The sequence below is a fragment of the Lepus europaeus genome, chromosome 2 (genome assembly GCF_033115175.1).
Source record: "Lepus europaeus isolate LE1 chromosome 2, mLepTim1.pri, whole genome shotgun sequence".
NCBI lineage: Eukaryota > Metazoa > Chordata > Mammalia > Lagomorpha > Leporidae > Lepus > Lepus europaeus.
Window position 1 is genome coordinate 69,432,020 of NC_084828.1, and position 22,929 is coordinate 69,454,948.

Consider the following 22,929-nt stretch of genomic DNA (forward strand, 5'->3'; position numbering starts at 1 on the left):
TGGCGCAGTAGGTTAATCCTCTGCCTGCAGTGCAGGCATCCCATATGGGCGCCAATTCTAGTCCCAGCTGCTCGTCTTCCAATCCAGCTCTCTGCTGTGGCCTGAGAAAACAGTAGAAGATGGCCCAAGTCCTTGGGCCCCTGTACCCACATGGGAGACGTGGAAGAAACTCCTGGCTCCTGGCTTCGGATTGGCGCAACTCTGGCCGTGGCAGCCATCTGGGCAGTGAACCAACAGACAGAAGACCTTTCTATCTCTCCCTCTCACTGCCTGTAATTCTACCTCTCAAATAAAAATAAATAAAAATCTTTAAAAAATAAATAAATCTTTTAAAAAATAAAATAAACAAAATTGTCAAGCCTATAGCTAGACCAGCCAAGTATTGAAGACTACTAAAACAAATAAAATCCTACTTCTCCTCTCCCTCCATCTCCCTGTTCAGCTCCCTCTCACCCAAAAGCATAAACAACAAAAGCAAAAATAAGCAAATGGGATTATTCCAACTAAAAAGTTTCTTTACAGCAAAGGAAATAATCAAAAAAGTAAACAGACAACCAGTATATTTGCAAACCAGTCATTAGACAAGGACCTCAAATAATTCAGCAGCAAATAAAACAAACAATTCTATTTTAAAATGAGTAAAATGACCTGAACAGACATTTCTCAAAAGATGATATACAAATGGCCAATAAAATTTTAAAGATTGATTTATTTACTTATTTGAAAGGCAGAGTGACAAAGAAAGGGGGAGGGAGGGAGAGAGCAAGAGCAAGAGAGAGAGAGAACAAGAGAGAGGGCACTTCCATCTGCTGTTTTACTCCCCAAATGGCTGCCATGCCAGGACCAGGCCAAGTGGTAGCCAGGAGCCAGGAATTCCATTCAGGCCTCCCACGAGGGTGGCAGGGTCCCAAGCATTTGGGCCATCTTTTGCTGCTTTCCCAGGCACATTAGCAGAGAGTTGAGCAGAGGTATAGCATTTGTAACTTGAACCAGTGCTCATAGGAAATGCCAAAAAAAAAGAAAGAAAGAAAAGAAAAGAAAAAAATTAAAAGTGAAGTTATGGAAATAAAAGCCTAACTGGAATGGGTAGAAGATCAAATTGGAAGTGAAGAAGTAAAGCCCATGGCCACAGTTAGCTCTTTACAGGACTTTGAAAAACTATGGTCATGCCTTCAAAATGAGATTGTTTTTTCTACAGCACCTGCTTGGCTGAAGGCACAGAGTTGGCATATAGTTGGATGCAATAGGGTTAGTATCACTATTTCTGTGAACTGTGCTGTAACCTTGTTTGTTAGTACAGCTTAATGGTTAAGGGCATGGACTCTGGACCCAGACTACCTGAGTTCACATCCTAGTTCAGGCCTCATTAGTTATATGATCTTGGATAAGTTACTTAGCATCTCCAAGCATTTCTTCATATGCAAAATATAAGTAATAATGGCACGAATTTAACAGAAGGATTAGGTAAATCACTTAAAATGGGCCCTGGTACAGATTAAGTAGGTTATCATAGTTAGCAAGTAAGAACACAAGATGCCCAGTTAAATTGAAATTTCAGATAAATAAAAAACAATTTTTTAGTGTATATCCCATATAACATTTATTTGACAACCCTAAAAGTAAGCATTAAATATGTTTAGTAATTAATATTTTTCTACATATATTTCCAGGACACTAGAAATCTAATGTATTACAGTTAATTCTTCCTGTGCCTCTTTCTGGTATATGAGATTTCCTGAAGGCAAGAACTGTGCCTTATTTATCTCTTTACTCCTTGAACTCCACATAATAATAGTTATTAACAATCAGTTCATAAGTCACAGAAGAAAGACATAAAGGTTTTGCACTAAAACGGGGTCCTATGGTGCTTCCAAGACTACTTTCCATCCTTTTTGCTGCTTGCTTTCTTTGAAGTAGCAACAAAAAGTGTAATTTCAGGAACAGTTGAGGAGTCAACTCCTATCACTCCTTACAGCCACAGTCCTTGGCTAGTCAGAATCCCAGCCTGGCCAAAGACCTGGACTTGGTATGAGTTAGTAATGATCTTTCATACATACTTTTGTCATTTTTTTGTAGATGGAATTGAAAATTGCCACATCTTTAATGAAGGAAATCTTGCTTTGTAATAGATTGATCAAACATTTCATGATAAGATTAGGAAATATACCATGAGAAAGTGTATTCCCATAACATTCTGACAGTCCCTGGTACAGGTCTTCCTAATATCCATTTTCCTCTTCTCCCTTACTTGCTAAGCCTCAATCTTGTTCAAGGTGGTAATGAGAACATCTTAAAACACTCATCTTAGACTTCCAAATGACCACACGGTTGCAGACAATGAAAGTGAGTAAGCAAAAACTCTACAGGATAATGCTGCCAGGAGAGCTACTATTTTAAAACTGAAAAATGACAGACTTCGCTGGACAACCCCATATCTCCTTTCCCTTCTACCCTTTGACCTGCCTGGAACAGGTATTACTATCATGGTTGATGACAGATATAACAGACAGATGTATAAAAGAGGTGCTAAGATGATTTTTAAAAAACTGTAGCATACTCATTCCTCAAACTCACAACTTCAAGAATTATTAACATAAAAGTAAGAAACTAAGAACTTGGTGATGAATAATGACTATGAAGTATAACAGAATAGGGCTAAGGTAAACACTGTTACAATTTTACTCACAAAAGAAAGCCAGAATTTCTCTGGCCCAGAGTAAAATCCACACAGGATGGGAGACGGGGTTGGCGGCATGAAGAGTTCAGGTAATGGCTCCTCTTCCTCCTCCTCCTCCCCCTCGTCCAGGAGTTCTTTCCCTCCATCTTCTCCCATTTCTTCTTTTAGCTTCCTCCGTGCTTCCCTTTCCTTTTCCTTCAATTCCTTTTTCTTCTTTCTTTTCTCAATTTCTATTAACCTCTTTTAAAAGAGACATGAAGTACATAGAAAAATAATTAACAATCATTTATACTATTAGAGAAGACAAGGAAACTAGAAGGAAGATGAGATTCTAGGAAAAACAGCACTGATATGACAAAAATAACATTTGAAATAACTACCAGTTCGTGTATATATTTATGTCATTAAAGCTTCCAGATCATTGGAGTGTGTCATTTCTGTTTACTGCCATAAATCCTGGTTTTATAGAAATTATTGGGTCACTGCTTTCCTAAGAAGGGCGCTAAGAAGGTGCTCTAGGAGCCTGTGACTGTCCACCCAGGAAACAGGTAGACTGAAATGGTCCATGAAGAGCTGCTTCCAGCTTTAGTAATTCTGTGAGTTAGGTTCTCATTATCTATCAGCTGAACACTGGAAAACGTATCTCTGCCTCCCATCTTCTACCTCTTCATTCTCTTTACCCCCTCAGAATGATCTCCCTAGTTTATATGATTTCATCGTATCAATCCCCTTCTCAAAAAGTCAGCATGGAGCCCAATGGTCTAAACTGGAATGACTTGGCAGGCATTCAATGAGCTCCATGCAAAGACTGCTGCCACATCCCTCCACAAATTAGATCATTCCGTTTCACCACTAAATCTTCATTTCCTGAACACAGCAAAGATTCACAGCTGCCATCTCTCAGGACGTTCTCCCAGCGTTTGTTGTCATTCTCTCCATCTGGACCTCTCAAACATTTCCCCATTGTTTAAGTATGAAATGTCATTTCCATGCGGTTACCATTGCCTTCTCCCACCTCTCCATCAGAATCATCTCTTCTTTCCTCTACACACCCAACACCCCATTCTTTGCACTATTATTATTTTAATTATTTATCATTTCAATACAGTTAGCTAATACAGTTAGCTCCTTTTCTATCAGATTATAAACTGTTTAAGGTCAAGGTCTATATTTTATTTTCTTTGTACTCCCCCAACACTTAATAAAGATACTTTTATTATAAGGAAAGAAAAAAAATATTAGGAAAGAAGACTGAAGAACATCTCATACCAGAATCTTAGATTTGACACTTGAGTAATGGAAACACTTCAAGCACATGTCTTTGATTTCATAGGAGACAACATCATGATCATCCTCTTCTTCCTTTATGGTTGGACATGGAGCTTCAAGAACATAACCATTCTCACAGATAATCAGTAAAGTACTCTCAGGCTAAAAGTGATTAAACATACAATTTACATTTATGCATATTTCTAGAAGCATAGTTCTAAAAGGTTATAAATCAGGAAAAATGTAATGGCCATTTATATTGACCACTTTGAAAAGACAGTTAATTCCTCATTGTAGCTTTTGGTAATAAGTCAAGTTTATTAATAATTATTATATAATTATTAGTATCAAGTATCATTAAACAATTATTACTTATTGTTGAAATTAGATTACAATTTGGCTCCTTTATAGATGCTGTACCATATTTCTGAGCCAAATGTGTGGTTGTAAAATCTCTAGCCCAAAGGGGAGAATATTAGAATTAGAACTGGCACAGGAAATCTGTAGCATGTGGGTGGTATACTCCATCTCGGCTGCCTTTGCCAGCTCATCTCCTAACTTCCTGAGTTCATTAAATATGCATGTTCCCAAAGTTTTGTCTCCTCTCCCTAAGTATTCCCTGGAAAATCTTAGAGCTCTCATTACTACTCACATGCAATTAGATTCCAAATTAATGTCTCTGGTCCAGATCTATCTTTTGGTGCCAAAATCACATATGGGAAATCCCCATCTTGATATTTCACAGACAGATAATTTGAAATGTTTATTCATTCAAATATTTTATTCTTTAATTATCTGTTATGTACCTATTATGAACTCAGCATTATGTTAGGTGTAAGGCATAAAATTATAAGAAAAATGAGTATAGTCTCTGCCATTATAGAGCTTATCACTAACAAGACAGCCTGTCATTTAGCAAATCACACAGTAAGTGAAAATTATAATTGTAAGTGTACTGCAGGAGTGCCATGAGAAAAATCAGAGTGTATAAGACTTTCTGAGGAGGAATTATCTGAGTTTCCAGGTGAAGGATGAATAAAATATTTTTGCATGATAGGGTTAGAGAGGGATTTGAGGGAGTATGCTATGTAAAGGAAACACCATGTATAAATGTTCTGTGGCTTCCTGGACTTAACAAGGAATGCCCAGAGGGTGACTGGAAGTTGTGGATATCAGGTTATCGATTAGATCCACGAGTTGGGGGGTTTGGGGGGGGAGACCGAATTCCCTTGAATTGTGTTTTGATGCAATATAAGTATAAAGATCACCTTGTATTCTATTTGCCTTCTAAAAGTCATTACTACTATGTTAGAAGAGGGAAGAAATTCAGGTATAGAAAACATGTGTTCATAGCCTAAACAATGGTGCTTGGTGAGTGTTGGTTGTAAAGGTATCAAACGAGGAAGCCAAAGTTCTTGAACTGCTGCATACTTTGACAAAGAAAATCTATTTTTGTCTTCCGATCTACATGTATGACCTAAATCAGGTAAATATACCTGGTTTAACTTCTTTAACATTTTGATGCAGTCTGTTATGCACTGTGGTTTCAGATGTACAATAATTTGTACAATGGTTTTATTCCCAAGCAGAACAAATGTTTTTTTTCTATATAATTTCTTGCCTTAATAAATATGTAATATAAATTTAAGCAAACTTCTATTTTGCATATTTGTAAACTACAAAGTAAAATGAACATTTTGTGGAGTTTGTATTTTGCATACCCAAGGTGAGAATTAAGTTTTAAATAAACCTATATATTTTATCTGAAAAAAAATAAATGTTCTGTGGCACCCGGGCTTATTAGAAAATTCTGCGTTTAGATGGTATCACGTAGGACAAGAAAACAGAATGAGGAGAGACTGGAACTTAGGGAAACTTAATATTCAGTGGCTGAGTACTATTCAGTGGCTGAGGGAAGGAGACCAGGCAAGAGATAAGATGTGGGAGAAAGGACCAGAAGAACATATTGTTACAAAAGTCAAAGGGAGAAGACATGTTCAAGAGGAAGGAAAGGCTAACAGGGTCAAACAATGCTAAGAGGTGGAGAAAGTTAGGAATTAAATACTAAATGGATACGATTGGTGCCTTTAGAAGAGCCAAGATGGAATGATGGAAGTAGAAGCCAGGTAAAAGCATGCAAAGGAGGGAATGGGGTGTATGAAATGGAGTCTATGGGAACAGTCAATCATTCGAGAAAAATGGCTAAGGAAGATGGCACAGTAGCTGAAGGAGGTGAGATCAAGGAATATATTTTTTTTAAGTGGAAGACACTAGCATATATTTAAATACTGATAAAAATCACCTAGTAAACAGGTGAACTAAAATGTACATCATAGAAAAGAATGTAAAGTATTGAGAAAGTGGGAAGGAATAGAATCCAAAGAACCAGAGACAGAAATGGCCGTAAGGAGGAAGGGAGACAGCTCCTCTGCAGTTACACAGTAGGAGGTGGTGGACACAGAGGGAAGTGGGATTTTCTGCATGGCAGTGGGAAAGTGAGGGTTCCTGGCTGAGAACTCCTGGTTTTTCTATGAAGTGAGGTTTAGAGTGAGAGTGTGAGTGTGAGGCTTGACGTTTTGAGGAGAGAAGTTTTAAAATAGTCATCATGTGTGAAAGAGGGAGTTAGAGTAAAGTCACAGGGTTGCTTAGCCATCCCATGAACTGTGTGAGGCCATCTGAATCATTGAATTACAGAGAAGCTAATCTTCCCTGATGTGTGACCATCTCCAGAAACCCTTAGCTGATCACTATAGACAAATATAAATTAGTTGGGGTCACTCAAGGATGGCTTTTTGCCAGACGACTAGGAAGAAAACCTAGAGAGACAGAGGAGATCAAGGCATGGGAAGAATGTCATTGATCTTTACTTGTCTTAGTCAGATCAGGTGGCTGAAACAGAACACCATAACAGAAATTTATTTCTCACAGTAGGGGCTGAGAAGTCCATGATTACAGCACTTGCAGATAAGTTGCTGATCAGGGCACACTTCTTGCTTTGAAGATGGCAGTCTTTCAATTGTATTTTCGCATGGCAAAGTGAGATTTTGTAAAGACACTAATTCCTTCAAGAGGGCTCCACCCCAATGACTCAGTAATCTCCCAAAGGTACCACTTCCAAACACTGTCACATTTGGAATTCAGACTTCAACATATAATTATGGAGTCCAGAGCATTATTGAAATAAAGAATAATGGTATTTAAGCTGGATGTGTGGATGGAGAATTAATGAATTAGAGAAATGGAATGACAAATTAAATAGAGGTTCTATGTTATCAGAGAACCACTGAACAGGAGCAACCAAAAGAATAGGCTGTAAGCTGAAAGGTTGAAATCAAAGAATGGCATATTTGAACAGTTGATTCTTAACTTGAGTTCGTATAATTGTTATGGACAAAATTGTGCCTTCCCCTCAATTTCATATATTGAAGTCCTAGCCCCTAGTACATCAGAACATGACTGCATTGGTAAGTACAGACCATAGAGAGGGGATTGAGTTAACCCAGGGTAGTAAATGTGGGCCCTTAATTCAATGACTACTGTTCTTATCAGAAGAGGAAATTAAAACACAGACCTAAAGAAGACATGGCAAAAAACAGCCAAATCCAAGTCAGGCAGAGAGATGTCATAAGAAATCAAACCTGACAACTCCCAGGCATTAGAGTTGTGAAAAAATAAATTTCTGTTGTTTAAGCCCCTCGGTCTGTGGTATATCATTGTGGCAGCCCTTGAAAACTGAAGTGCAGTAATAATAGTATCCATTGGGTGGCTGTGAAAGTGTGCAGGTAAGCTATAAAGATTATGGGAAATGATGAGATCAAGAAGTTAGAATGTAGGGAACAGCATTGTGGTACAGCAGCTTAAGCAACCACCTAAAATGTTGACATCCTGTATGAACCCCACTGCTCCACTTCCCAACTACCTTCCTACTAATATGCCTGGGATAGCAGTGGAAGAGGATGGCCCAAGATCCTGGGCCCCTGCCACCCATGTGGGAGTCCAGGATGGAGTTCCAGGCTTCTGGCTTCAACCTGGCCCAGCCCTGGCCCTTGCAGTCAATTGGAGAGTGAACCAGTAGATAGAAGATCTCTGTGTCTCTCTCACTCTCTGCAAATATGCCTTTCAAATAAATAAAATGCATATTTTTAAATGGAATTGAATGTTGTTTTACTTATTTATTATTAGTTTTTAATAGGTTCAATGTAGTTAATAGGTACAAGTGTTGTAATGATATTGCTTTTCTCCTTCCCTCTGTCCCCTGTCTCTCTCCCTCTCCCTTTCCCCCTTCTCCCCCTCACTTTTGAGATGCATATCTTTAATACTCCACTAAAGAAACAGTTCAACAAGTAAAAAGCAAAAGACCTTAGTTTAGAGGAAATATAGGCAAGGACTATATAAATAATGGGATGGAAAAATGAACATTTCACCCATTTATAGTAAATTTCAAAGTAATCACATATCATTAAAACTACAGTAGTATTACACTCATAGCCATTAGTTTGACAAAATTTTTTTTAAAAAAAGGGAGTTGAGAGTCTGATGCTGTTCAATCAGTTGTCCTCATGGTGTAATGCCATTCAAAGTAACTGCTTGTACTCTAGATGAAGAAAAAGATAATCATATTATCAAAATTTTAATAAAGAAACAAAATCAACCAACTGGTCAAAGGAAGATAGAATATAGACAGAATATGATATAGCTGAACAAGGGCCTCAAAGGAACAGGGTTTTTATTTTGATTTTATGATTTTTTTGTTTTTTTAAAGATTTATTTATTTTTTTACTTGAAAGTTAGAGTTACACGGAGAGAGGAGAGGCAGAGAGAGAGAGAGGTCTTCCATCCGATGGTTCACTCCCCAGTTGACCGCAATGGCTAGAACTGCGCCAATCTGAAGCCAGGAGCCAGGAGCTTCTTTTGGGTCTCCCACATGGATGCAGGGGCCCAGGGACTTGGGCCTTCTTCTGCTGCTATCCTAGGCCATAGCAGAGAGCTGGATGGGAAGTGCAGCAGCCAGGTCTCAAACTGGCACCTATATGGGATGCTGGTGCTTCACGCCAGGATGTTAACCCGCTACGCCACAGCGCCAGCCCCTGATTTTATGATTTTATTTTTTTAAACTTTCTTATGGTAGGAAAACACTAACTTGTGATCTATCCTGAAAGAAGTTCTGTATGCACTTGAGAAGCATGCATAGTCTGCTGTTGGTGGAATTTTCTGAAAATGCCTGTTACATCCATTTAGTCTATGATGTTGTGCATCTCATTATTTCCTTATTGATTTCAAAACTAGCAAGCACAATACAAAAGGGTGGAATTATCACTTTCCTACAAAAATAGATGCAAAAAATCCTTAATAAAATACTTGTAATTTGTGTGTGTGTTTAAAACTAATGAGTGTCAAACATTTAAGAAGTGCAGGGTGGGAAGTGGGGGTGGGGCCACGGTGTGGCCTCTGCATTACAAAATAAAGCCTTGGATATCCTAAAAAAAAAATAAAAAAAAAATAAAACTAATGAGTGTGTGTGCTGGGATGATGAGGAAGGAGGTCATTTTATGCAGAGGAAATCAAGTTCAAAAGCGTAATGCATGTAACAGTGAGGAAACAGATCCAATATATGCTTAGGATGCATAATCAACAAGGCTAGCTGAACCGTGAAAGGCAAGGTAGTTAGAGGTATGGAAGAGACTAGAATAACTTTTGAGCTTCCAATTTTGGCAATTACAATTATGTAACAGAAAGATCATTTCTTAAGAGAAACTATAGGGACTGATGTTGTGGCACAGAAGGTTAAGAAGTGGTTCAAGTCCTGGCTTCTCTGCTTCTGATCCAGCTGCCTGCTAATGTGTCTGGGAAAGAAGCAGGAGATCCAGATGGAGTTCCATGCTCTTCTCTTTGGCCTGGACCAGCCCTGGCCGTTGTGACCATTTGGGTAAGGAGGCAGCAGATGGAAGATATTTTCCCCCACTCCTCTCTCTCCTTTCCTCCCCCTCTCCCTCCCTCTGTCTTTCCTTCTCTCTCTCTGTAACTCTGACTTTCAAATAAATATTTTTTAAAAAAATATTTACTTATTTGAAAGTCAGAGTTACACAGAAAGAGAAGGAGAGGCAGAGAGATAGAGAGGGGGGAGAGAGAGAGAGAGAGAGAGGTCTTCCATCTGCTGGTTCACTCCCCAATTGGTTGCAACGGCCAGAGCCATGCTGATCCAAAGCCAGGAGCCAGGAGCTTCTTCTGGGTCTCCCATGTGGGTGCAGGGGCCCAAGGCCACTGTCTATTAGAAATGACTTTTGAATTATGCTAGTTTTTTAGTCTTGTATGCCTGCCTTTCATTTTTTGAACTTCTTATTTTGAAATAATTATGATTCACATGATTTTGAAAATATAGCTGCAGAGGCATCATGTATATTTTCCCCAGTTTCTACCATTGGTGACATCTATGCAACTATATCAAAGTAAAAAAATTGACATAGAATGTGTGTATTGTTCCTGGTCATTTTACCACAGGTGAAGATTCATGTACTCATCATGGCAACTGAGACACAAAACTATCTCCAGGTGAAGAAAACAACCCCTAGTTACTCTTATACAGTTATACTCACTCCTTTCCTGCCCATGATCATGACCCCAGGGCAAATATTGGTTTGTTTTAAAACTCTGTGTCTAGGGAAATAACTGAAGGCTGTACATACTGTTATATTTCGTGATACAAATATTCACGCTTTTACTCAGAGTTTCCTTTGCAGCTATCATTCCCTGAGCCTGAAACACTCGTACCTACTTCCTGCCTACATTCTAGTGATTTCTCAAAATTAAGGTACAATAATACAAAATAATTACTCATTTTAACTTCTCCATTTCCTGACCAGTGCCTGCTCTAAATTCACAACAGGCATTGTTGATGCCACTGATATTTTAGTCACCAATTCCTCATGAACTCTTTCATTGTTCAGTTATTTAAATTTTTCAGCATCTGTATTTTTTCTTCATGAGAACAGATTGTTTTGCACCAATCTACCACAATGCCTAGTAAAGATGAAAACAATGAGTATCTGCTGATTAATTTTAAAAGGCATTTTTCTAAATAATACTAACATTTCTATTGCCTTTTTTTTTTTTTTTTTTTTTTTGACAGGCAGAGTGGACAGTGAGAGAGAGAGACAGAGAGAAAGGTCTTTCTTTTGCTGTTGGTTCACCCTCCAATGGCCGCCGCGGTAGCGCGCTGCGGCCGGCGCACCGTGCTGATCCGATTCTATTGCCCTTTTCTTTAGAAGAGCTTAAAGTAGGCCGGCGCCCCAGCTCACTAGGCTAATCCTTGGCCTGCGGTTGGGGTGCTGGATTCTGTCCCGGTTGCTCCTCTTCCAGTCCAGCTCTCTCTGCTGTGGCCTGGGAAGGCAGTGGAGAATGGCCCAAGTGCTTGGGCCCTGCACCACCTGCGTGGGAGACCAGGAGGAAGCACCTGGCTCCTGGCTTCGGATCAGCGCAGCGCACTGGCCGTAGCGGCCATTTGGGGGGTGAACCAAAGGAAGGAAGACCTTTCTCTCTGTCTCTCTCTCTCTCAGTGTCTAACTCTGCCTGTCAAAAAAAGAAGAGCTTAAAGTAGATTAGCAATGTTAGCTCAATAATCCCAAGAGTACTTTTATGTAGTTCATCAATATCATTATCCTGACACCTACTTAGTACAACACTTCATTTAGATGTTAAATCAATATTTAGCTGATTTCATTATTCTACACTCACACATAGCCAAGTGGAGATACTGAATGACATTCATAATCAATCCTGAATTACTAATTGTTACAAAAGAAGTAATGGAATTAGAGAAAATAAGAGGTAGATTGAAGGTGAAGCAGAAGTAAAGAAATAAAGAAAAAGTACCTTGAGATCTTGGAATTGAGCTCCTGACTTTTGGAAACACAGACTGACTAATCCAAGCCAAAGTACTATAACATGTTGTGTACCTGGCCAACGGTCACCATTGTTGACGCAGAGCCTGATGTAACACTGTGCTCTGAGAGGAAACCAGGGACAACTAAGTAGAGCATGGCAGAGAAGCATGCTGGCGAGGGAGTGCAGAGCTGAGGGATGCTTCACTGACCTAGAGGAGCAGTAGCCACCTGGGCGTCCCGTTGTCACATTCCCTTGTCACATTCCCAGCCCCCTGCTGGAGGACTAAAGAGTAGGACTAATAATTCTACCTGTTTTTCTCTATGTACAAAGATCACTTTACTATGACTAATTGAGAGCTAAGCATGAAGACGAATAATGACTTACATGAGAGATTGTAGACCACATTAACTGGATAACAGGTCCCGGAGTGTTAATATAACCAATTGGCTTATAATCCTTTTCCACTTCAAAGAAGAAGACAGTATGATCTTTACTCTAAGAAAGAAGAGACACACCCACCAAATGTATATTATTAAGAAATCAAGTCCACAGAGCACAAAAAGCACTTAATATTTACAATGCTATTAAAATACATTTATATCTACAAAGGTCACATAACACAGATTATTCTGAGACAATTCATGTTCATTTTCCCCATGTGCTCCAGTGTGTGGTTTGAAAATGTGATCACTATACTTATTTACTTATAATTTATATAACTTAATTATAAATAATTCCAAATATATATGCTCACCCATGAATGCATAAGGAATTTACATAGTTATTCTTTTCATTTACAGAAATACTGATTACAAATAATATATCTAGCATGACTCCCAGATGAAATTTCTATTAACTTAAAATAAGCATTAGAACTCAATTCATAAGACTTTTAAAATGCCATATGCAGAATACAATGAAAGAATATGAATGCAAAAAAAGTAAACTACGTATTTTTTCTTAGAAAATGAATTTCACTAAATAAGCTATGATCAAACAGGCATATGTAAAAGGCAAATTTAACCATGACATCTCAATAGGAAACAAAAGGAAATCTACTGCTTACTCCTGTAGCTAGAATTTCTCCATCACGTTCATAAGCTAAAGCAGTGACATGATCAGTATGGGGTTTAAAAACATATTTCAAGTGAATATCTGCATCCAAAACTTTCTTCCGTCCTGCAAAAATTGTGAGACCTTTTGGATCATAAAGTTCAAGGATTCGAACAACTCCATCTTCAAATCCCACAATAATTTGTGCTCCAGTGTAGCTTACCTTGGAAAAAAATATCAGAGACACGAAATTAATTAACAAAGTTGTATTGCATAACAAATAACTCTGTATTTTATTTAGTCTTAGGTAATTTAACTTGGGCCACTATACCAATTCTGCATGCCAGTTTCTGGTAACCTCCTTCTATCCCAAGACAGTTCCTTAGCACTAATGACCAAAGGAAGGGTAAATGATAGCAATTCACACTCTAAATGAGCAAACACCAGCAGAATGTCTGCCAACCACACACCAGCAACCTACTGGTGAATGTACACAGACTTCATCTCTGGTTTCACAGAGTTTATGGTCTAGTGCAGGGAACAGACATCAACCATCACACAAACAACTGTGAAATTATGAACGAAAAAAGTGTAAAGGGAAGAAATGTATGTTTGGAGAGCATATAACAAAGAAAGTTAACTTAGACTGAGGGATTCCCTAAGGAAGAGATAGCGAACCTGAGATCAGAAGGATGCTCAGAAATTAACTAGGCACAGGAAGGAGAAATCATCCCAGGTGAGAATACAGCCTGTGCAAAGATCCTGTGGCAAGAAAGAACACAGCCCAGGAAAGTCAGTTTAACTAAATCAGACTAGAGTGAGGGAGCCATACTACAAGAGGCTAGAGAGGGAGATAGCTGGGACCAAATTATGAAATGGCCTTCATGTCACATTAAGGATGCCTTTCTCCTGAGAGCAATGGGAACTCATCAAAAGGCTTTTAGTTTGGGGTTACGTGGACAGGGTATGAAATGCTCAAGATCTGCTGATTCAAAAATTTCATTGTCCCTGCAGTATAGAACACAGATCTGAGATGGTGTAGATAGGACGCGGGGAACCCTTATAAAAGACCTTTTAAGAGATGGCTGCTGCACTTCAGGAGAACTGAAACAGCCACATGGTCTGAGATAGCACAGTGGACACGAGGGATATGGACATATTTTAGATACAGGTGTATGGGAGGCCAACACTGTGGCAAAGCTGGTTAATCTGCCACCTGCAATGTCAGAATCCCATATGGGCACCAGTTCAAGTACTGGTTGCTCCATTTCCAATCTCGTTCCCTGCTAATGTGCCTGGGAAAGCAGCAGAGGATGGCCCAAATGCTTGGACCCCTGCACCCATGTGGAAGACCCAGAAGAAGCTCCTGGCTTCTGGCATTGGTCTGGCACAGCGCCAGCTATTGTGGCCACTGGGGGAGTGAACCAGTGAATGGAAGACCTCTGTCTCTCCCCCTCTCAGTAACTCTATCTTTCAAATAAATAAAATAAATCTTTAAAAAATAAACAGGTATAATGGCCATGGCTGGTAATGCCTGAATTTAGGGGATGAGGCAAAGGGAAATGTCTAGAGTGAATGACAGGGGCTGGCGCTGTGGCACAGTAGGTTAATCATCTGCCTGAGGCGCTGGCATCCCATATGGGTGCCGGTTCTAGGCTGCTCCTCTTCCCATCCAGCTCTCTGTGATGGCCTAGGAGAGCAGTAGAAGATGGCCCAAGCCCTTGGGCCCCTGCACCCGCTTGGGAGACCCGGAAGAAGCTCCTGGCTCCTGGCTTCGGATCGGCACAGCTCCAGCTGTTGCGGCCATTTGGAGAGTGAACCAGTGGATGGAAGACCTTTCTCTCTGTCTCTGCCTCTCACTGTCTGTAACTCTACCTCTCAAATAAATAAATAAAAAATCTTAACGAAAGAAAGAGTGCATGACAATAGCACTTCCTGAGCCAGGAAATGCTGCAAGAGAGCTAGGTGGGGCTGTAATTTGTTGTTTCTATTGTATTGGAGAGAGGGATGGCAGGCAATGGGCAGATCATGAATTTAGTCTCGGCACCTTGAGTCCCTTTGAGTTGTCAAAATGCAATATAGTCTGTGGCTGAAGGAGAAGTCTGGGCTGAAGATACAAAGTCAGCCATGTCTGAAATGTACTAAACCTTGGAAGGCATTCAGGATGAAGCCAGAATGTTATGAGGAACTTGTGAATAAGAAAAGGGTACTTCATTCTCCTCCAGCTGAGTGTTGTTCATTCAACAAACATTTACCAAGTGCCTAAATGTACCAGTAACTCTAGACCCAGTGGAGGTGCCAGGAAGAATGGTTGTCAGCACATAGGGTTTAGTGGGAAAAAATCACACAATAAAGCAATATTCTTGGTATGCTGTGGCTAAGTGTCCTAAGAGGTACACAGAGTACACAGACTTCAGGGGGAAAGTCACAGAGGCAGAAGGACCTATCTCTACTTGAAGGTGGGTTCACTGAAGGCCATACAGAGGAGATGACACTTGTGGGACGTCCAGAAAGGGGGTAAGGAGAAAGGGCCATTACACACTAGCCTCAGAGCCTGAGCTCCTTACTTGGACGTAACAGAAACATTCTGAGAACATCACATACCCACCTGACTAAATGATTTAACTACACGGATGGTACTCCAAACTTCCAGTAGCAGTGTAAATAGATTAGGGAGCCGAGTGAGCCAGGTCTGCTGATCCCAAGGCTCTGTTGTTTCCACTTATTCTAGTTTCCTCATTGTGCTGGCTGTGCTCCCTGATCTGGGTTCTCCTTCTGGTTTGATTCCATCATGAAATTTCCCTCCACCCCAGTCATATGCACATCTTTTTTAGCCTGAAACACTTTTTTCTCTTGTATTTCAACTAAAAACAGTAAGTACTAAACACTCTACAGAATACTCATAGCATTTTTTAAATATGGCTACAAATTTGCTGACATGGCCTCCTGTGGGAATACAGATTAAGCCTCATCCTGTTGAATTTGGGTAGGGCTGGTGACTGGTTGCTTCACCCAGTGGAGTATGACAGAAGTGGTCATTTAACCTCTGAGATTGGGGCATAAAATGCCATCAGTTTCTGCCTCGTTTGTTGAAACACCAGCCTTTGGCACCTTGAGCCATCAAGTAAGAAGTGTGTGACTGGGGCACAGTGGGTTAAGCTGTACTTGGGCTGCCCACACTTCATATCAGACTGTCTGAGATGGAGTCCCTTTTCTTCTTCCAATTCAGTTTCCTGCTTACGCACCTTGGAGGCAACAGCCAGGGCTTGGCCAGGCAGAAGCCAGGAGCCAGTAACTCCATTCAGGTTTCCCACAGGGGTGGCAGGGGCCCAAGCACTTGGGCAATCATCTGCTGCATTCCCAGGTGCGTCAGTAGGAAGCTGAATCAGAATTGGAGTATCCAGCGCTCAAGCTAGCAGTCAGATATGGGATGCCAGCATTGTAAGCAACAGATTAACTGGCTACTCCACAACACTGGCCCCCCTAACTAATATATTTTATAGCTGGTTATTATCTCTCCTAACATATATTTTATTATGTATTTTTTTTTACTGTCTGTCTCTGCCTCAGTCCCACTATAGGTCCATAAATGCAAATATTTTTGTGTTTTTCTTCACTGCTACATTCCCAGAATCTAGAACACAGGCCACAACATTGTAGGCATTTTGGAAATATTAATGAGATGAATGAACTCACAGTTAGATGCATAGAGGCTAGATATACAAAGTCGTATTGCATAGTTATTTTGTAATTCAGAACTATTACTAATCTGCAGGTAGAATAAAAACAGAATTTCATTAAAAACAGACTCTAAACCATACGAATAGTGAGGTCATGATATAATTTCTATCACATTGTGAGTGAAACAAACTAAAATTTTGTGTTCTCTAAAATTCCAAATCATAAAACAGCAATATTTCTAAGAAATAGAACTGATATACTATGTTTACCAATAGATTCTGGTATAAGCTCATTATAACAACAAACTTACCATTCGGGGTACCCAAGCAAGGGTAGTACCTCCTTGCTTGAATTTCATATGAACCAAAGGAGTTTTGCTAGCAAAGTCATAGATTCGAACCGAGCCTACAGAAATACAGTTTTAAAGGAAACAATTTATTTATATATAATATCTTTTAAGATAATCTTGGCTTACTTTCTACATGTTGAGTATTATAATAAAAATTTTATACATAATTAAGTCAACTGATCATCAATACCCTTTCTTTAGTCAAAAATTTCCATGTCTACCTTTAAATAAATAATTCATTATTAGACATCATAATGATGACAACTGACGATTGACTGATGAATCAATGTCACCTTGCGTAGCGCACACAGATTTACCCTAAGTTAAGAAGGAAGAAACGAAATGGAAAGAGTAGGAAATGTACAAATTTGGATCATATTAAAATGAATAGCATTTTCACGAATACGTAGCTCTTGCATTCTGAGCCTTCTCCACTTTGCAACAGCTCACCTCACTTGTACTAAGGAGGCTTCCTGTTTTTGAAACTTCCTAGATGTTTTCACTCAAACACATAAAATTTGTATTCAAAGTAAAACAAGCCAAGGTCAGATATTTTCCTTAAGAGTTCCTACTTACAATCCAGGGCAGTCGTGGCCATGAGATAAGTGAGAGGAGAAAGGGCCAACGCTTCAATAGCTCCAGAATGGAAGGAGAAGAGGCATTCTGGATCCTGGGTCTGAGAACAGACAGACAATTCACTAGATCTCAAAGAGAAATGCAAATAGAACCTTCTAACACCTGTGTGATCTTATTGAGTTTATTTGAACAGAATTTTTTTTAAATGATAATAGGTTAGAAAAAGCACTGGACTTTGGATTTAGGAGAAACATAGAATCTTGGTTTTACATATAATGGCTGTATTACTTTGCACACAAGTCATTTCAAATGCTAGTTTCCATTTCTTCATTGTCATACGAGAAAATGGCAGCTGCGTACCTACAATCTGGGTAGTTGTAAGGATCATGAGATAATATAAATGAAAACTACATACATTTATAAGAAGTGCAAAGCACCACACAATGTCATTACTATGTTTCTGGTAAATTTTGCTGAGATAATTTTTATGTAAAATCACAATGAGAAAGAAATGGGGAGAGAGAAGAATGAATTCTCAGGAATAGAGTATGTTGAACAAGTTTTTATTTTATTTATTTATTTGAAAGGCAGAGTGATATATAGAGAGGTATCCTGCATCTATTGGCTCACTCCCCTCACCCCCAAATGGCAGCTATGGCTGAGGCTGAGCCAGAACTCCTTCCAGGTATCCCAGGGGTCCAAGTATTTGGGCCATCACCTGCTGCTTTCCCAGGCACATTATCAGGGAGCTGGACTGGATGGAAGCAGAGGAGCAAGGACTGGAACCAGCATTCCTTTGTGGGATGCCAGTGTCACAAGCAGTGGCTTAACCTGTTGTGCCACACTACCAGCCCCTTTAGCAAGTTTTTCATGGAAACATGATGTAATTGGAAGAAAGATGATGTCCCTTTTAAAGAATAACAAAGGTGGGCCGGCGCCACGGCTCAGTAGGCTAATCCTCTGCCTTGCGGCGCTGGCACACCGGTTCTAGTCCCGGTCGGGGCACCGATCCTGTCCCGGTTGCCCCTCTTCCAGGCCAGCTCTCTGCTGTGGCCAGGGAGTGCAGTGGAGGATGGCCCAAGTGCTTGGGCCCTGCACCCCGTGGGATACCAGGATAAGCACCTGGCTCCTGCCATTGGAATAGCGCAGTGCGCTGGCCGCAGCACGCCTACCGCAGCGGCCATTGGGGGGTGAACCAACGGCAAAAAGGAAGACCTTTCTCTCTGTCTCCCTCTACTGTCCACTCTGCCTGTCAAAAATTTAAAAAAAAAAAAAGAATAACAAGGGTGTTTATTATGAAAGATAGGGGAAATTAAGAAAAATAAACAACTTACAATATTTGAAAAACTGAGATCAAGCTTCCATATGGCTCCATTGGCATCCTAAAAAATTAAATATTTAATAGTATTTTCTCTTATATTTTTGAACTTTCATAAAATTAAAGTTTTTCTTCCTATGGTTAAGGACAGACAATAATATCAAAAGCTCACACATACTTTAAAGTGTGACTGAAATTTAATAAGTGAAATTTTTATATATTTTTAGAACACAACCCCACAATAAAGCAATCTCATAATACTTACAGTCAGACTTCCAATGTAGATAATAAATTATACTATTTTAATTTTACATTTAGTTCATTTAAGAGTTAAAAGAAAATACAACCTACCTGAGCCAGCCAAAAATTATTTCCAGTTTCATTCATTTTTATCATAGAGAAGAGGTTGACACTCTTGTCTACTTGAAGTTCATTAATAGGCTCAATCTCTAACAATCCAGTTTCATCGACAGAATCAGCAGTGTCTATTGTCTCAAAATCCCATATCTTGTAAAGTTAATAAGAAAATAATTTAATCAATCAGTGATTTCATTTATTTCTCAAGCCAGAAAAGGTTCTAATTGTTTTCAAATGTCATTTCTTTTTGTTTCGTGACAATTAACAATAAGTGTAACTGGAGCACTAACCAAAACCCAAACTCTCGGATTTTCCTCTGAAATTTGGTCTAATAAGTTATTGTAGTTTCTTTTAGTGAAAGATACAGCCCTGCATAAGAATTTTAATTTGGCCCAAATAAGCTTATTCCAAGGTTTCTATTAGGCCTTCCTATAAAGCAGCCATGAGGAGGAAACATCTCAGTTTTTTTTTGAGAAGACATTACAATAAGTCTTGTTTGTTTCTATACACTGATTAGTAGGCCCCTGCACAGGAAAACACACCTTGCTGCTTAAAGATTCAAGTACTATCCTCACTGTAGGCAGAGAAAAATAGACTGCAGGTGATTTCCATTAGAAAATGTTTCTCTTCCCTAATAACGATTTACATTAACTTCAGATAGGAATGTTGTTCTTTCTTTTTTCTTTTTTTTTTTTTTTTTTTTTTTTTGACAGGAATGTTGTTCTTTCTGAGAGGAGTCCAGAACACTACAGAAGACTAAGAAGGCACAGTTCCACCTGACTAAGGCAGAGTGACTCTGGACTTCCCCTATGAAGTGCCAAAACCTGCCTGGACAGTTCTGCCACATTGTCCTAGACTGAATAACTCAGACTTCAGGAAAGTAACACCCAAGATACAGTTGCTATCGACTGGATTAACCAGCTGTATATGTGTGTATGTGGGGGAGATGGTCAGATTCTAGAATCAGACAATGCCTGAGTGTTGGTGTAGGTACTTCCTAAAGAGGTAGAGATTTACAATATGAAGGAATGAAAAGAGGAGAAATTGGAAATCAGAGATACTCTGAAATATTTAACTTCATTTCTCTTAAGATTTTTTCCACTTGGAATTTGGACATTTTAGGTGACATATTTTGGGAGAAGAGTAAATATATCATATGACAAAAGAAAGAACACAAAAAAAATCCTCAGAGCAATGTGTGAAATCTAACAAGATTAAATTTAACATTGTAAATAGTAAAACCTATTCCTGGGTTCAAAAAGTCAATGATAAGAAGACACACTGTGCAGATATGAGGTAAACAATATATTAGACATACTAAACTCAATAGGTGTCCATACAGTAACCAGAATGATTTTCTTGAGATTTATTTATTTGGAAGGCAGAGAGAGAGAGAGAGAGAGAGATCAATCTTCCATCCACTGGTTCACTCCCAAAATCGCCACAACAGCTAGGACTAGGCCAGGCTGAAGCCAGGAGCCTGGAACACCATCCAAGCTTCCCATATGGGTGGCAGGGGCCCAAGCGCTTGGGCTATCCTCCACTACTTTCCCAGCTTCGTTAGCTGGGAGCTGGATCAGAAGTGGAGTGGCTGGGACTAGAAGCAGTGCCCATTTAGGATACCAGCATTGCAGGCAGCAGCTTAACCTGCTGTGCCAAAACGCCAGCCCCAGAATGTTACTTTTTAATGAATCTTATTTCTGATAAGACAACACTACCATTTTCCTATGAAAGAGCCTACCAAATCTATGTGCAAAGGGGACCACAAGGCAAATCACAAGGCTACAGGATAGCCAGCAACAGGTGGATATACATTCACAGGTGAATGGGAGTGGGAGAAGTGTGACAGAACAGAATACAGAACTTAGATACTGGAGCAATGTTCCAGCTTAGCCCAGGCTTCAGGCAGGATAGTGTATACAAGCTAAAACAGGTGAGTTTCCTGGTGTAGTATCCATAGGTAAACTTTGTCAGTTCAACTGTGAGTATGTGAGTATATTTCTTTCTTTCTTTCTTTCTTTTTTTTTTTTTTTTTTTTGACAGGTAGAGTTAGACAGTGAGAGAGAGAAAGAGACAGAGAAAGGTGAAAGGTCTTACTTCCATTGGTTCACCCCCCAAATGGCCGCTATGGCCTTCGCACTGCGCCGATCCTAAGCCAGGAGCCAGGTCCCCCATGTGGGTGCAGGGCCCAAGCACTTGGGCCATCTTCCACTGCCTTCCAGGCCACAGCAAAGAGCTGGACTGGAAGAGGAGCAACCGGGACAGAACCAATGCCCCAACCAGGACTAGAACCTGGGGTGCTGGCGCCGCAGGTGGAGGATTAGCCTAGTGAGCCACGGCGCCGGCAACTGTGAGTATATTTCTAACTGATAATCTTTGTAAAAGAATAACCAACAAATGTTTGGGACTTTTGTTCCTAGAAAATGACCCATTCATACCAGGCATTTTGGGAGGACAAATGTGTCCACGGTTGATATAGTGCCAATACAAGTTTTCATTTTCTGAAGCTATTTCAATGGAATCAAAATAACAAAAGGTCTCAATGCTAAGATGCAGTCAATTAATTGACAAGAATGCAAATATTGGGGTTGGTGCTGTGGCATAGTGGGTAAGGTGGCCACCTGCAGTGTCAGCATCCTATACGGGCTTCAGTTTGAGTCCTGGCTGCTCTACGTCTGATCCAGCTCCCTGCTATGGTCTGGGAAAAGCAGTGAAGGGTGGTCCGAGTCCTTGGGCCCCTGCACCTACAGGGGAGACCTGGAAGAAGCTCCAGGCTCCTGGTTTCAGATCAGCCCAGCTCTGGCCACTGTGGCCATTTGGGGAGTGAACCTGTGGATAGAAGACCTCTCCCCACCCCTCTCTCTCTCCCTCCCTCTCTCTCTCTCTCTGCCTCTGTAACTCCACCTTTCACATAAATAATTTCTTTTAAAAAGAATGTAAATATCACCTGAGAAGCATTGTTTAAAATAAGTTGGTCTTGGGAATAAATGATCATGGATGTCTTCATAAACTGATAACCATGAGAAATAAAAATCTGACAAAACCATTTGGGTAATCTCCAAGTCTCAAAAGGGGGTACTACTGCTCAAGTCACAAGACAACTTACCCTGATACAGCCATCTGAGCCAACAGTGATCACTTCACCCTCGTCCAGCATTATCTGGTTAATAGGACCCTGGTGACAGGACTTCTGTGCAGCTCGACACAGTTCCACCTTGATGAGACCGCCGTCCCAAAGCAGCATGTTGCCCCATTCTGACCCTGACAGTACCTAGCAGGTGTGCAGAAAGAAAGCAATGTGCAGTCATCAAGAATTATTTTTTTAAGATTATCCTTCTTACTTATGAAAGTAAGAAGTTTGAATAAAGAAAAATAAATACAACAAACTCACTATCCCAGACAAAGCTGCTAATCATATTTTGATGTATTTCCTTTTACCATTAAATATGTTTTTTTCACCATTGTGATTAGACCTAAGTTGCTGGTAGTTCTTCATATGTATACATAATACTTTAGAGTTTGTTTTTTTTGTTTTTTTTTTGTTTGTTTTTTGGTACATCTCTTCAGGACATAATCCAGGAGTAGAATGACCAGGACAAAATTTAGAGAGAAGTTTCAAGTTTTTGATGGATGAGATTCTACATTTTAAGTGTGGTGCTTTCAAATTTTAAAAAATATTCGAGGAACAGGTGTTGTGGCACTACAAGTGAACGTGCCACTTGAGATGCCCACAGCCCATCCTGGAAACACAATGGTACTGTTTAGTAC

General features: G+C 39.9%; 1 protein-coding gene across 1 annotated transcript in view; it reads right to left on the reverse strand.

The window, feature by feature from the left end:
• The window catches only part of CFAP44 (cilia and flagella associated protein 44), a 116,369-nt gene that overhangs the window by 63,798 nt on the left and 29,642 nt on the right, over nucleotides 1-22,929 (reverse strand). Inside the window, exons 9-17 of the mRNA XM_062176743.1 lie at nucleotides 22,268-22,432; nucleotides 19,156-19,311; nucleotides 18,821-18,868; nucleotides 17,487-17,586; nucleotides 16,872-16,966; nucleotides 12,894-13,103; nucleotides 12,212-12,322; nucleotides 3,947-4,108; nucleotides 2,687-2,917 (exon numbers count right to left, since the gene is read on the reverse strand). Coding sequence (XP_062032727.1) covers nucleotides 2,687-2,917; nucleotides 3,947-4,108; nucleotides 12,212-12,322; nucleotides 12,894-13,103; nucleotides 16,872-16,966; nucleotides 17,487-17,586; nucleotides 18,821-18,868; nucleotides 19,156-19,311; nucleotides 22,268-22,432 — 1,278 coding nt within the window. The remainder of the gene's footprint in view (nucleotides 1-2,686; nucleotides 2,918-3,946; nucleotides 4,109-12,211; nucleotides 12,323-12,893; nucleotides 13,104-16,871; nucleotides 16,967-17,486; nucleotides 17,587-18,820; nucleotides 18,869-19,155; nucleotides 19,312-22,267; nucleotides 22,433-22,929) is intronic.